The 16,855-nt window shown below is 34.7% G+C and overlaps 1 protein-coding gene across 2 annotated transcripts; it reads left to right on the top strand.

The window, feature by feature from the left end:
* The first annotated feature begins 1,151 nt into the window (after positions 1-1,151).
* On the top strand, positions 1,152-16,392 carry LOC121733510 (DCN1-like protein 5). Of its 2 annotated transcripts, none has more exons than XM_042123777.1 (9): positions 1,152-1,239; positions 1,486-1,602; positions 2,377-2,498; positions 4,075-4,175; positions 4,673-4,801; positions 5,586-5,710; positions 6,251-6,458; positions 7,250-7,372; positions 14,366-16,392. In XM_042123777.1, exons 3-8 carry the CDS (start codon positions 2,389-2,391, stop codon positions 7,354-7,356), a joined length of 780 nt encoding a protein of 259 aa, XP_041979711.1. In that variant the 5' UTR covers positions 1,152-1,239; positions 1,486-1,602; positions 2,377-2,388; the 3' UTR covers positions 7,357-7,372; positions 14,366-16,392. The 2 variants fall into 2 exon arrangements, with proteins under 2 accessions (XP_041979711.1, XP_041979712.1); XM_042123778.1 differs by lacking the exon at positions 1,152-1,239 and adding an exon at positions 1,323-1,406.
* The last annotated feature ends 463 nt before the right edge of the window (positions 16,393-16,855 follow it).

Genomic DNA, 16,855 nt, shown 5'->3' with positions numbered 1-16,855 from the left:
TCGAGTTGCCAATGAAACCAAAATTGGATTTAATCTGTGTGAAAAATATGTGTACGTATACACTTACACAAGCATGATTGAACATGAATTCTATGAGATTAAATTGTCAACGTGCGGCACGTGCCGACTGGACGTCAAAAAAAGAGTGCTGCTGTCATGTATAACACGTCTCTTTTTACCACACAGTGTTAATGATAGTGACATCTCTCTTGCTCAGGCCTTTGTTTCTCTATTCCGCTAGGTATATTAACTTTATGAAAATAGAAGAAAATTATACTATAATATATTTTTTTTAATGATCGAATCATTTATTAAAAATCTATTCGGTTATTTTGCTAGAACTATAAAAAGCTATTCTTTTTGTAAAAAAAAATCATATCATTGTCATTGAAAATTACGAGATGTTCGAATTTGAAATGTATTTTTATGGTGATATTCAAGATTTTTTACAGAATTACTATGCCATTTTCAATATTCTGTTCGGTTATTTCGTTACTTTGTTTCTTTTTGTGTCTACATGAATTTTGATGTAAGAGAATTCCACATAATTTCTTGATAGATTGGAAGTTTAAAAATCAGTCTTTTCGAACTGGCCTCACCTTAAAACTGAAATTTGAAACCGTGTAGATAGTTGTTTTATGCCAAAAAAACTTTTGCATAAAACAACTATCTGTCACGGTTTCAAACTTCAGTTTTAAACCGTGTATTAGGCGCTTTACTCGTAAGAAATATCGGACGATAAAATAGCAGCTGTGGGCAAGGAATCGTGACGCCTTATTGCAATGTCGCTAGCGATATTATCGACCGATAATGGCAGGTATTACACGTATCAATATTATTATGATTCTAGTATCACGCGATTCACAAAACGTGTACTGTCATGATACTGCGATTCACCTATTACACCATCAATATTATCACGGAATCGTGATAATATTGATGCGATGCGATACCTGGCAATATCATATCGCGCCTGTGTGCGGGAGGCTTTACTCTGTATCGCATTTCTCTATTTATATCATAGACATAATAATTATGTCTATGATTTATATTGTATTATCTATGCGCATACTCTGCTGTCTATGGTGGTATGCCATTTTAATTTTTTTATTGTCTGTGAACAAGTAAAAAAAAACAAAAGTTTCTTTTGGAGGATTTTTAATTATTTATGTTTTATAGTGTTTGTCGCTGTGTTTGTGGTTTTTAATTTAGCTTTGTTTGATTTTTGATCCAAAAAGGGTATGTTAAATCTGTAATTTGCGATACCTTATAAGTTTTCGCTGAAAAATAATTGTAATTTCTTGTAATGATAGTAGTATGAACTGAGTCGACATCCTTCTACGTGTTTTCGTATTCCATACAACTAAACCATATTTTATGTACCTGTTTTGCAAGTAAAATTGCAGGTGTCACTCATTATCATGTAAAATAGTACTTAATTAATCTTTTTATTAATAATTCGCCACATTGATTTTTTGTTTTCAGGTTATTATCGACCTGTCAAGAAGACATTTTTTCGCCAAACTGTCTTCACAAGATCGCAAAATAGGAGACGACAATCGTTTTAAGTTTTCTAATTTTATATCGAATCTGCCACCCATCGTGAGTATAACTTATGTAACACATAAAACAGTCAAATTATATCATAAAACGTTACTTACACTCGATCCCATTCATTGGGAAATAATGGATTTGTTTTTCGTATCTTCGTTGTAGGGGCCTTGTAAAGTGCCAGTATTTGCGTTATAAAACGCTCAATAATCAAAAAATGTATATGATTACAGTTGTATCGTAATATAAATCTTACTTTACAAATTATAATTACCTACTAAATTGTTGTACAAAAAGGTTGAAGTAGTTATGGTAATTGGTAAACATTATCTAAGCTAGATGTGTTTAAAAACATACATTATTGTGGTGTTCAGTAGAGCAATCTTGAGCAAAATAATGAATGAATGCTATTTTAATTAAAATTTTCTAGTTTGTACTCAATGTGTATCAGCTGTTCAAACATAACATTTTACTTTTTAAATGTTTTTATTTTTGTTAAAAATAAGTACCTGTTTCTGCACAGCTATCTTTGAAAGTTAACTCTCAAGGGGACTGTGTTTGTGACAATTTTTTTGTTGAAATTGTAAAACTCCCATTCAATTTTTTTTGGTTCTTCAAACCTTTAGTGATTTATATTTACTACATTTATACCAAGAACAATCTTTCAGCCCACCTTAATTCATCAAGCCGCATATGGTCACCGGTGACCGAGACACAATAGAAATTCTATTGGGTCTCCTTTTTCCACGATTTAAGGGTTAAGGGCTTAAACTGTTAGCTGTATGACATGGTTGCTATGTTCCATCACATTTGGTAACTCCACAGGGTGGTAGAGCGATGCCCCGCTGCAGCAAACGCACCCGCAGCAGCGCGCCGGCAGCCGAGCTGCTGCCGGGCACCACCTCCCTGGAGGACCACCACCATCACAAGAGGTCCAGGAACTCCAGGTCAACACCTATTTTTAATAGAAGACCCCAGTAATCGGTCCTCTGGCCAAGGGCTTATTTCACCATCTGTTAGTGTTAACAGCTTGTTAAAATGTCATATTGTCTTCTCTTTCATCCATAATATGAAAAACGAAAGGGGTAACGTGATACAGGTTCAATCATTAACTTTAACAGTTGTTGATGAAATTGGAGCCAAATCTGACAAATTCAATAATACATTTGTCAGATTATTGTGTCCATTGTTGATTACTGTGTGACTATGTGATGTGTGTGTTTTTATTATTAAACATGGTTACAGGGAACCCATTGCTACTTTTTTATCTTGCACTAATTATTATGAATACCATTTGAAAAATATCCCAGGGCTTCCCAAACTTATTTGTACTGTGACGCCCTTGGGACTTTGTCATTTCTTTACGACACCCCTCAACCCAGCCCCCAAAAATACTTTCAGATTTTAGAATCAGCCTACATAGGTTATCATAAAAACTATTTGGACATTTATATTTTTCTTAGGAAATAATCACCAAATTAAAACCTAAGCATAAAAATAAAGAGGTAGCAAGGCTAGCTAATGTCAAGGATGCGTTTGCTTTTCTGAGCATAGCTTCTGAAACCGGGGCTCCAGTTTGGATATTGCCTGGACTTGTCTTTATTACTGCAACTGCAGAAAAGACTGCTTCGCACAAGTACGAAGTTGCAATTAATGGTAATAAAACAGCTTCGAAATTCAAACAGTTTGTCCGTGTCATATTGAATTTTTAGGCTGGAATCGTAGGACGATAATTATATTAGTTGTTCTTCTTCTTCTGTAGAACATGTTGATGGTGGTGGCAACTGGAAAAGTTTTCGGTATGAATGACAATGCGTGCGGCGCTCACTCGATTTGGTTGTGTTGATATGCGACACCCCTGGGACGATGTCGATGGACGATGGACATCGTCGTCACACACAGTTTGGGAAGCCCTGAGTCCTATCCTATTTTGATCTTTTCTGAAACTACATATTTTGCTGTCTTATTCTATAAGTACCTGTCAAAATTTTCAGCAATATCTCCTTTGAAAGAGACAAGTAGCAATGGGAACCACAACCTTAATGTAATTTATTTTAGTTTAGAAGTTAAGGAGTCATGCCTTTACAATATATTATGTCTAGATAGTAGATTGTATATTCAATTGAATAATGTAAACACAACACTTTGCAAATAATAATAACCAATAGAGTTATACAGTGTAGAGAAGGTTGAGCTTAAATGACATTACCATCTAAATCTAAAAGGCTACTTTAAAAATAATTTTCCTGGAGACTATTTTTCTTTTCATAGCAAGCTGTGTTTAAAAAAAAATACTCTTGTGCCACAGCTGTGGACCAAAGTCTTCTTCTTATTTAAAAATGGCCCCGTAGTGAGTTGCCAATGTCAAAGTGGTTGATGTGACTCCGCTCTAGGATGGGTTGTTATGATTTTTTTTCTTTGTTAGGAGCATAATATTTTTACAAAATGTGTAAGGACTATTTGTATAAAAATAGCAGATTAGTGTAAGTGTAGTATAATAACATAGATTATTGTGTAATTCAGTTCAAGAAGACATTCCAAGTCGGAGGACACAAGTTTCAGTGTGAAGAAATGTTTGGCGTGGTTCAAAGAGTACACAACTGTATCGGAGCCTGATGTATTAGGTGAGAATTTGATCTATTTATAGTTAGGCCGTGTAACATACCAAGTACGCGGCCTAACTCTACCGACCCTAACTTCAACAAATTCTACATATCTGTCAAATAGAGCTAAGCTTCAGAATCCTCAGAAGCTTGGTGGTACATGAGATCTGATATCTTTTTCACAGGGCAAACCTTATGTGGTCGTTTTGGCAACATTTTACATGAAATTTTTTTGTTGGGATTATAATAGTTTGGCAAAGATTACAATAATATTGTAATCAGGGCGAGCGAAGCGAGCCCTAGTATATTCCACAACCTTTACATTTTGTGGTACACTTTACGGAAAAACTATGACATCTATTGATTTGTGCTTTATGTGTTTTCATTTTCATCAGTCAAGGTTGACGATGCGAACCCTCACAAAGCTTGGCTTTTAGCTAGTAATAGTTGCTAATTTAGATATTTAATTCAGTAGAAGATGTACAATATTGTTTCAAATAACAATGTATTCATTAAAGGACCTGAAGGTATGGAGAAATTCTGTGAGGATCTCGGAGTGGACCCGGAGAATGTTGTGATGCTGGTCATAGCGTACAAGATGGGAGCCAAACAGATGGGCTACTTTACACAGGAAGAGTGGCTTAAAGGTAACATAAAGCTTGTGATTTGTTCAATACTAAATTTAATGGAGGCTACCGCGTGTGAATTTGCTACTAGAGGCGCTAGTATCGCGCGAGGTCCAAAAAAAGTCTATTTTGTACTAGTTTTAGTGGTCTTCATGACACAGATTATTATTTAATTTATGCAATTTATCTGTTGAAAAGTGATCTCCTTAAAATTATCCCAAAAAGTATTATTTGGCGATCAAAGTACAGGTTTGAGAGCGAAATTAATAAAATAAATATGTACTTAATAATCTTATAAAAAAATTCAGTTATTAAAAAAATAGCAAAAGTAAAGGAGATATTATTTAAAAATTAAATAAATAAATGGGATAACGCCAACTAGCGAGCAAAAAAAACCGTAGCTCCGGCCCCAATTATATTAGGTACAAGAGTAGCTGCTCTTGTCAACTAGACAAAAACTTGCAACCTTAGGTTCTCTTGCTTCAATGTCATAATACGATTATTCAAAAATTTTTGCATAAATCAAAATCCGATTTAATCAAGGCATAAGCAAAAATATTGGCCAATGGTCACTAAACAGTGTAGATTGCTTACTGTTTGATTTAACTGATAAACAAAAGCATACTTACCTTAAACATAGTAACATGCACTGCATAATAGAAATCCCTAGGGTGGATGGCAGACGCAAATTTTGTTTACACACTACATAGCTTCTACATTAGGCATTTGCGCATGAATGAAATGAAACTGCTGATATCGTTTTTTCTTTTGTACTTTATTATAAATAACAGTATGTCTTTTTCAGGTTTAACGGATTTACAATGTGACAGCGTGCACAAACTACAGAATAAGTTAGAATTCCTACGCAACATTCTCAATGACCCATACATGTTCAAAGCTATATACCGATATTCATATGACTTTGCAAGGGTATGTATAATATTTATTAAGTGAACTGACTGCTTCATATTATGTGATTTATACTGTCATTTGAATACACTTCAAAACTATCAAAGAACACAATATTGTGCTGATAATATTATGTTAATTGGAATTATTACTATTTGACAAAATGAGGTTTACAAAATACTTTTAACATTATTTGTTGGTGCTGGTAACTTTATAGCATAATATTACAATATGGATATGTTTGATAACAATAATAATGATGACGTCTTTAAAGGTCTGTCTGCCTGTCTTTAGCCTCTTTACACTTAAATCACTGAAACTAATGTTCATGAGGTATGTTAATTTAAGTTAAAAGTGCCAGTGCAGGACATACAAATAAAACTTGAGAGGTGTCAAGAGACACCTGGATGGAACGAAGTTATAATAAAAAAAGTTACAACTTTTTGCGTCTAGCCCCCTTTCGCAACGCACGATAAGGAACTTCGTTCCAATATTTGTAATATATGTTACTTTTATTATACTTATCTGTAAGTATAGTAAAATTCTGCACCATGTTTTCAGGACAAAGAACAGCGTTCTCTGGAGGCGGGCGTGGCGCGCGCGTTACTCGGCGTGCTGTTACCGCGCTGGCCGCTGCGTGCACCACTAGCCGAGTTCCTGGCGGGTGCGCGCCGGTACCGCGTCGTCAACCGCGACCAGTGGTGCAACATACTCGAGTTCAGCCGCACCGTCGACGCCGCGCTCGCCGCGTACGACCCCGATGGCGCGTGTAAGTTGTCTGACAGTTTTCGCCCGAAGGCATATCCTGGATCCGTAATCACTGAATGGAACTCCCGAGTCTTTGAATGTAAGCGTTTGAAATTTTCGCACTTGTTTATAGGACTGCAAGCATAAACCAGTATCTCGCTTACAGTTACTATAATCACTTAACTTCACATAATACTCAGTAATAATATGTGTTCATATTATTTTAAATGTTGTACATAGTTTTAACATTGATAACAAGATATAATTTTTATATTCCATTTGCCACAAGGTGCCGCTATATTGTAGTCTATATGTAATAATAATAATAATAGCTCCCACACCGGTTTCGGTGACGGTGGCCGGTTTCATTGAAACCAGGCCAGCTACGCAGGAGTAATTTTTATAGTGCCCAAGTGTGTGCGCAGTACACAAGAGCACTCTCTATTCCTTTACTCTCATAACCCAGTGGGACGGACGACCGACACGACTGGCGAGAGATCAGGCGCAGGACCGAATTTTTACATGCCCATCCGACGCATGGATCATCTTACTTGTCAGACAATCAGGTGATCAGCCTGCATTGTCCTAACCAAACTTGGAAATAACATGTTTCCAACGCGGGAATCGAACCCACGACCTCCGAGTCAAGAGCCGCGCTCTATACCACTAGACCACGGAGGCGTTATACGTAGGTCTATCGTGTCAAACTGCTGTCATTTTTCACGATAATATGCCTATTTGACACGATAGACGGCACCTGGGGGCAAATGGAATATCAAAAACCCTCATTCATGTTCACACACTACATTGCAGGGCCTGTGATGCTGGACGAGTTCGTAGAGTGGCTGCGTGCGGGCGGCGGGTCGGCGGGCGGTGCGGGGGCGGCGGGCGCGGGGGACGACAACATGGCCAACAGCTGAGGACCGCCCGCTAACGGTGAGCAATACAATGTGATATCCCACCATAGGTCGAATTTCATCAAGCTGGATATTATACCAATTCAGCATTTGAATTGGTTGGTTGGAATCTAAAGCTACATTTACACATGCTTATTTCGAGCACGCAGCATGCTTAAACCGAGCAAATGCTGATTACGAGCATGTGTGTCCATGCATTGCTCAAAACAAGCATGCTTATTTAAAAATCGACAGGCTTGCGATTTTCAAGCATTAGCATGCTTGAAAATCGCAAGCGGTGCGGGTGGCGGGGGGCGTGGTTTAAGTACGTGTTGACAGGTTTGTGGTAGTATCGATCAGTTTTTCTCTTATAATAAGCATGCTCAATAGAAGCAAATATATCGAATTCGAACAGCATGCTTGTTTTAAGCATGCTGGTTTTGAGCATATGTAACTGTACCTTAATGCTGAACTAACAGCAGGGAACGACAACATGGTTAATAGCTAAGGACCGCCCGCTACCGGTGAGTACTGCCAATATTGATATACCGCTCATACCGCCGTACTCAGAGACATTAAGTTACGATTAACCTTCAATTAAATGAAGAGTTTGACAGATAATGTATGGAGCTATGTCAAAATTTTGAATTAATTGCATTTAAGTAATTAATGTTCCACTCTGAGTGCGGCAGTTAATGTCAAAAGTATTGTGTAGAGGTACAACACTAATTGTAATGTCACAGCACTATGCTGGACTATATAGTGGGAATTTAATATTAAATAAACGCAGTCTTAATTAAGCATTGAGTGGTTTCATTTCTCCCGAACCACCACCTTACATGGCGACCCCGCCAGGCGCCTGCATGTGAGCCGTCGCGCCGCGAAATTGAAACCGTTTTCCATATCCGTCGCGTGTGCCTCATAGCTCTGCTGATAGAAGTTATAACAATGGAATTACTTAGTCGGAATCCTCCTTCGAACTTGCCTGTGCCAACGTTCCGAGATGGGAAAGCAACAATCTAAAGAAGAAACGGTCATCGTCCAGAATGCTGCAGGGGGACAAAACGATGCGCAGGTCGAACAAATTCGTTGGCATATTTCTACAACTAATATCCTGCTAACAGTCGTGATCCTGTTTATCTTGGCGAGCCTTGTGGTTACGGCCTATAAGCAGTACAGAAGATGCCACAGAAAATGGATTGAGAAGGAGATTACTCGCACGGCAGCACGAAGATCTTTTTTCCGGCGTCACGGGCCTTCGGAAACAGTGTAGAAGATAAATAATAATTAAATACTAATAATTAAAATAATAAAGTGCTAATAAAGTGAAAAATAAAATAAAAAGTTAAAAAGTGAAAAATAAAAATAAATAAATAATAATTATTATAAAATAAATAATAATAAAAATATAGTGCTAATAAATATATAATCTAAATAATTAAAATCATTAAAATATATTAATCGTTATAGGTAATAATTATTAAAGTGGCGCGTACAGAACGAAGTATTAAGTGACAAACCAAATATGGACTCGGCAGACGAATGAACTTTGGACTCTTAATATTTTATTGGACTTTAGATATTTTCTATTTTAATAATTCAAGTGTTATATTATTTTCTTTTTTTTTTTTTTAGATTATTAAATAGTGGTGTATATTAAACTATGATGGTAAGTGCCAAATGGATATTATTGTAGGATTGTATAATGAGTTAAAGGATATAAGAAGTTATTTAATAAAAATTGGACCAAAACGAAGACATGGGCAGATATTAAAAATAAAGCTAAGCGAGAGCAATGATATTTATGAGCGCTATAATAATTGGTCAATTGATTTTAAGAAAAAATGTGAGAAAAAATGTTTTTCTAATGATGATATTTTATTAATAAATAATTATTGTACTAAATTTTTAGAATTATATGAGGAAATTTTGTTATTGTGTAAAAGCAACTCGGACTCGTCATTAACCATGGATTCTTTTGATTTAAGGACTGCTTTAAACCTTTTACCTGTTATGACAAATGAGGAATGTAACATTAAACAGCTGATTGATAATATTCAATATTATAGTTCGTTATTAAAAGAAAAGGAGTGTAAGCAAAACCTGATTAATTTTGTTTTGAAAAGTCGATTGTCTGTAGAGGCAAAATTAAAATTGAAGTCGTCTTATGATTCTGTAAGTGAATTGATTAATGACATGAAAAATACTCTTTTAAGTAAGAAAGCTGCAGCCTCAATTCAGCATAAATTGCAAAACATGAAACAAGCGGACAGGTCTATTTCAGATTACGGCAAAGAAATTACCGAATTATTTGTAGATTTGACGATTTCTCAATCCGACGGCAATGAGCAATGCTATAATATTTTAAAACCAATTAATGAAAAATTTGCTATTAAACAATTTGCAGACGGGTTGCGAAGTCGTAGATTGAGCACGATTATTTCAGCTAGGAATTATAATTCACTTAAGGATGCAATCCAGGCCGCCCAGGATGAGGACACAACGTCAATGGCATCAACTTCGGGTGAAATATTAGGTACGTATAATAATTCATTTAATTTTAATAACATGAAGCGAAATAATTATTTTAGAGGTCAGCGCGGACGCAATAATTTTTTCGCTCACCACGGACGTGCTAGAGGTCATCGTGGGCAATGGGTGCCACCAGCAACGCGTAGTCAAGGACAATGGAATCCGCCCACCGGCCGTGGACAGTGGAACCCCCCCGCTTCCCGAGCAGGACATTGGAATAACCCTGCTTCCCGAGGACAACCCCGTGGGCATCGGTATAAAGGTAAGTCAAAATATTATAATAGTTCTGGAAATCAAGGGATAAACGTAATGTGCCAAAGCAGTGAATCAGAATTAAAACCGAATCAGTTTTTTCGTGACTGACAACGAACATTTTATTTTTTCAAGCGATAGTAATTGTTATGTTTCAATAGATTCTGGCTCTTCGTATTGTAAAAACCAACATTTTTTAGTAGATTCTGGAGCATCATTATCTGCTTGCAAATACAAGCATGCACAAAAATTTAATATTCCAATTCACACTGAAGATATTACCATACATGGTTTAGGTGGAAAAGTCCAGGCAATAGGATACGTTTATTTACCTATGGTTTTATGTAACGATACTATTTATCATAAGTTTTATGTTTTTGATAATTTACCAATTAAAGTAAATGGAATTTTGGGTCGTGATTTTTTGAATAAATACAAAGCTAAATTAAATTTCGAGAAAAGCAATTTAACCTTAGAGATTTCCAACAATAATTTGGTTACGTTACCCATTGTGGACGATTGTTCGGTTAACATTAATATTCCAGCTCGTAGCGAGTCGATACATTTTATAGAAACTGACTTTACAGAAGATTGTGTAATAATTTCAAATGAATTAAAACCCGGTGTATTTTTAGCAAGTTCTATAGCTACTCCTAAAAATGGACGAATACCTGTGCGTATTTTAAATGTCACTGATAGTGATGAATTATTAAATAATATTACACCATCAATCGAAAAATTAAATTGTTATGATATATGTACTTTTAAAAAAACAACAAAAGATGCGGATAGGGTTAAAAAGTTATTTTCTCTTTTAAATATAAAACATTTAAATGATGAAGAACAGAAGAGTATTGAAAATATTTGTGCTAAATATGCCGATATTTTCTATCTGCCAGGAGACAAGCTGAGTACTACAGATGCATATACTCACACAATAACCTTAAAGCCGAACACAAGACCGGTATTTTCGAAACAGTATAAATTACCTTATTCTCAAAAAGCTGAAATTAAGACTCAAATTAATAAAATGTTAGAGGAAGGAATTATAGAACCTAGCAAAAGTGATTGGTCAAGTCCTGTATTACTAGTCCCTAAAAAATCTGAAAGTGGTAAAAAATGGCGACTAGTTGTTGATTATAGAAAATTAAATAACTGTATTGAAGATGATAAATTCCCTTTACCTGATATTACTGAAATTCTTGAATCGTTAAATGGTAGCATTTACTTCACGCATTTAGATTTGCATCAGGGTTATTATAATGTAAAATTAGATGATAACAGCAGAAAATATACTTCATTTTTGTCAGGTCAGTACCAAATGACTCGTATGCCTATGGGACTCAAAACAAGCCCTAATTCATTTTCGAGGATGATAACTATGGCAATGGCAGGCCTAAATTACGAAAAATGTCTTATTTATCTTGACGATTTAATAGTCTTTGGGAGAAATTTGAGTGCACATAATAAAAATTTATTAGATGTTTTTGAAAGATTGCGTAAAATTAATTTAAAATTAAATCCTTTAAAATGCGATTTTCTAAAAAAGGAAATCCTTTATTTAGGACACATTATTTCAAGTAGTGGAATATCCCCAGATCCTGAAAAAATTGCTACAGTACAAAATTATCCAATACCTTCAACAACAGATGAAGTAAAAAGATTCGTTGCTTTTAGTAATTATTATAGAAAGTTTATACCCAATTTTGCAGAAATCGCATACCCATTAAATCAGTTAACCAGAAAAAATGTTAAGTTCCTCTGGGATGATAAATGTCAACAATCATTTGAAACACTAAAGAAATGCTTAGTCTCCCCTCCAATACTACAATATCCAGATTTCTCTGAACAAAATAAATTTATATTACAAACCGATGCATCTAATAATGCAATAGGAGCTATATTGGCAAATAGTAATGGTCTACCTATAGCCTACGCTAGTAGAAGCTTAAATAAAGGAGAAAAGAACTATCCAACAATAGAGAAAGAATTACTTGCTATAGTTTGGGCAGTAAAGTATTTCCGTCCATATTTATATGGACGTCCATTTAAAGTACTGACGGACCATAGACCTTTAGTATTTTTATTTAATATGAAAGATCCGTCGAGTCGTCTCATGAAATTTAGGATGACATTAGAAGAATATAACTTTGAGGTAGAATATGTTAAAGGTTCAGACAATGCAGCTGCAGATGCGCTGTCTCGAATCATTTTAACATCAAAAGACTTGAAAGAAATGCATGAAAAAGTAGTTAACGTAATGACAAGAGCACAAGCGAAAAAATTACTTAAGGTTAATTCCCCGGTGGATTCGGTAAGCACTAATTTGAGGACTGATCACCCTCAAGTAGTGAATACCCATATCAAACCAAAGGATTCTGTCGAGTTAAGATTTATTAGTAATAGGAAAATGTTAGATGGATTAAGAAAAAATAAAATAATTACCAAGGAAAATAAGTTATTTTGTTATGTTGAAAGTAAGAATACAATTTACATAAAATTCCTTAACTCTCAATCACAAATTGCGCGAGACGAATTTGTGAGAGAAATGGATGATTTTTGTAACTCACTCAAATTAGAAGAAGTATACATATTAAATAACAAAGATAATGATATTTTTATTAAAAAGTTGTTAGAAAAGATAAATAGTTTAACAAACAGGTCCGGACCGCGATTATGTATTTTAGAAGATGTCCAACGCATTGAAGACAAAGATGATAGAAGAGTGATTTTAAACGACTTCCATCTCTTACCTAGTAGTGGCCATGCTGGTATGAGAAGGATGTCAAATAATATTAAAAAGTACTATTATTGGCCTGGCATAGATAACGATGTAAGAAATTTTGTTAAACGATGTGATAAATGTCAACGCCTAAAATATTCTCAACCGAATAGAGAACCAATGGTTATTACAAGCATAGCTAGTACTGCATTTGAGAAAATATATTTAGATTTAGTAGGACCTTTAGAAGTAGATGATAATGATCATAAGTACGTTTTAACGCTGCAATGTGAACTAACTAAATATGTAGAAGCATATCCCTTAATTTCCAAAAAATCTGACGAAGTAGCTAGAGCTTTTGTAAATAATTTTATCCTTAGATACGGAGTACCGAAAGAAGTTGCAACTGATAGAGGGAAGGAGTTCTTGTCTCAGATATTTAAAGAGGTATGTAAACTACTCAATATTAAACAACTCAATTCTACAGCATACCATCACGAATCTATAGGTGCTTTAGAGGTAACACATAAAAATTTAAATGCATTTATCCGTATTCAATGTGACAACCATCCTGAAATATGGAGTATGTGGCTTCCTTTCTGGTGTTTTGGTTACAACACCACAGTTCATACAGAAACTAAATACACACCCTATGAGTTAGTATTTGGTAAAAAATGTTCCCTTCCAAGTAATCTAACACAAGACCTTGATCCAGTGTACAACTGTGAATTTTATCCGAATGAATTGAGGTACAGGCTGCAACTTTCTCAAAGAGAAGCTAAGAATAATTTATTAGAAAGTAAATTAAAGAGGAAACTAAGATATGATAAAAATATTAAACCTGTAAGTTATAAAGTAAATGATTTGATTTTAGTTAAAAATGAAATAGGTAATAAGTTTGAAGATATTTATTCAGGACCATATAAAGTTGTAAAAGACATGTCACCTAATGTAGAAATTATAAATGAAAAAGGTTCAGTAGATGTGGTGCATAAAAATAGAACAAAACTTTATGTTAAAAATAATGATTTAACTATATAAGAATTAAAAAAAAAATGTGCAATGAATTTTTTTTTTTTTATTAAGAAGGGTGATGTAGAGGTACAACACTAATTGTAATGTCACAGCACTATGCTGGACTATATAGTGGGAATTTAATATTAAATAAACGCAGTCTTAATTAAGCATTGAGTGGTTTCATTTCTCCCGAACCACCACCTTACAATTGTTTCCGAGTTTGGTTAGAACATTTTAGGCTGATTATCTGATTGACAAGATAATTTGCATTAAGCTTACAAAGCACAAAACTCTGCTATCCCGTAAGTCGTCCGTGACATATACGATGCGCATTCATGGCGGGTCCGTTGTGCGTCCACAACGTATTCGCTGCGTATTACTGGCGCCTTAGATTTTTGTTTGAATATACTATGAATGCCAATAAAAGTATTTCCTGAACTATTAACTCTTAAGTTGACAATAATTGACTGTTTTATATTGTGCTAAAAGTAATATGTTGTAATATTTCAGGCGGAAGCGCTCGGCAGCGGTGCGACGCGAGCGGCGTGTGACGTCACTCCTGCTACACACCTCGACGCTACTGTCATTACGTCACACCACCACTACTTATATACAAATTCTTTGATAAAAACATAATACACGATAGTATAAAGCAAGCTATATTATCAGAGAAGTTGATTCACAGGTGGACGGCTGGCATAGGTAATTTGATCGCATTATATCAGACCCAGCTAACAGATCATAGCCTACATTGAATCGACATAACCCGACCAAATGATGTGGGTCCGTCAGCTGCCTATAAAACAATATCTCAGACGGTACATAACGTCGTTTAATCCCATGCTAAGTTAACTTGCGTTATGGCAATTCGGCCATCGGATTTTTCATATTACGTTGTGAAGGTCTTACCGTGGGTAAAATAACGGCAACTAAATTTCGGTAATGATTCAGTTAGCATTTAATGACAGTTTATCTACTTGTGGCGTATTTCTAAAATAATTTAAACGCTATTTAATAGATATTCGAATTATTCTGATCAAATATTACAAAGATGAGAATAATTTGACTACAGGAATATTAATTGTTGGACTAACTTCCACCTAACATATAATATTGGATAAGCTATATTGTAGATCTTGTTATGCTGCATTTTATACTAATTTTGGCAGTGCCAAAACGATCATAAGTGTTATATGTACAAGGAATATTTTTGATCAACATATGATAAGATCAGAAAACTGCATTACTTACATTTTAAGCTGTGTCAAATATCGAAGCCAAGAAATAGCGAAAGACACTTAAGTTTTCATTATTTTAAAGATGTGTGTAACATAATGACAGTAGTGTCTACAGGTGTTAATTCCTGGGATGAGTGAACGCCTGCTTGTGTATATGTATGTATGTTTGTATATTGTCAATTTTGGTCGACCGAGCCGGTCATAGTGGATCAGACCTGACGTTATGTTCTATGACCAGAGTATATAAAGACCCTTGACCAAAGTGTTTGGATTTTTATAATCAGTTTGCTAAACGCATTAACTAGGAATGAAGCACAAAGATTTTTGTTGAATTTATGTACCGTTTTTTTATATTTTCGTCATTATTAAGTTCTCATATTATAAGGTATTTTTTAAAGTTCTTTTCTTATCTCCGATGAGAAAATCTTCAAATCAAGACACCGTAACTAGGTCCCGATCCTAGAAAATAAATTATTTTGTTGATAAATTGTGCAGATACTTTATGGCAAGTGTCTCTGTGTACCCTAACCATTATCCTTTGTATATTTAGTCAGATCTGATCCATAGATTTTATAATTTAAATGTGTTGCATATTATAAACATAATGAATTAGAAATTAAAATATAATTTTTAATGTTAACAATCTCCAATACTCTGAAACATGAAGCTTGGTAAAATGGCGCGAAAATTGGGCGCCATTTTGTGTGCGTCCGCCATTTTATGGTCGAGTCACGCCAGGACTTATAATTTATTTTGCCCACCGAATCGAAGGTATAGTACAAGGGGTAATGAGTGACTTTTCTTCTTAGTATGTGCCGAATTGGAATTATCTAAACAACCGCCACCTTTCAAAGTCGGTTAATTGATGTGATAGATGTTGATATAACGATATATTAAAATTGGCAGCTTTGCTGCACATCGGTGGCTATGTATATCAATTAATTAAGCAAATAAATTATTAAAATTATAAAGGTAACTCATAATATTTGTTAACACTTTGCCGCTCTCCCGTCATGTTTTTCTTCGCTGTACTTATTTCATTTCCAAAATTTGGTATGTAAAATTGTAATTACGAGTATTAGGCTGAAAAATTATTGTTTAAATGTAAATTTCATTAACGTAAATGTATAGTAGAAGTATGTAACCGTCACAAATGTTCTTGTACGATGTAGCGACTAGCGAGTTGACGCGAAATTGTTTGAGGGCGGACTAAACACATGTATAGTCGAGAACACTAATATAGATACACGCCTAATTATATTAAAAATATATACAAAACTATCTATACTAATCATAAAGATGCAACATTTACTTGTGCAACATATTAATTATTAATTGTTGGCACAATGTGTATGCTGTTAAAATGAAACTAGCTATTTGACCGAGCTTTGCTCGGTATTCGATAAAACATGAATAAAATGACATTTTCTAAAAACGATTCCTAGCTAGATCAATTTATCGCCCCCAAAACCCCTTATATACTAAATTTCATGAAAATCGTTGGAGCCGATTCCGAGATTCCAATTATATATATATATACAAGAATTGCTCGTTTAAAGATGTTATGTTTACGTTTCTATGAAGGTGACATATTATTGTGTCAATGTTAGTGCTCGTCGACTGCACAACTGGAGTTATTGTAATATTAATCTAGTTTTATTATTAAGATTTTTGTTATAGCAAAATTTTATAAGTTATAACAGCATGCTGCCCAATCTAGAGGAAGTTTGTTCGACAATGAAAAAAAATTGTATAAAGTTTG

Source organism: Aricia agestis, chromosome 14 (assembly GCF_905147365.1).
Source record: "Aricia agestis chromosome 14, ilAriAges1.1, whole genome shotgun sequence".
Lineage (NCBI taxonomy): Eukaryota > Metazoa > Arthropoda > Insecta > Lepidoptera > Lycaenidae > Aricia > Aricia agestis.
This window is presented reverse-complemented; position numbering and strand designations above follow the sequence as displayed.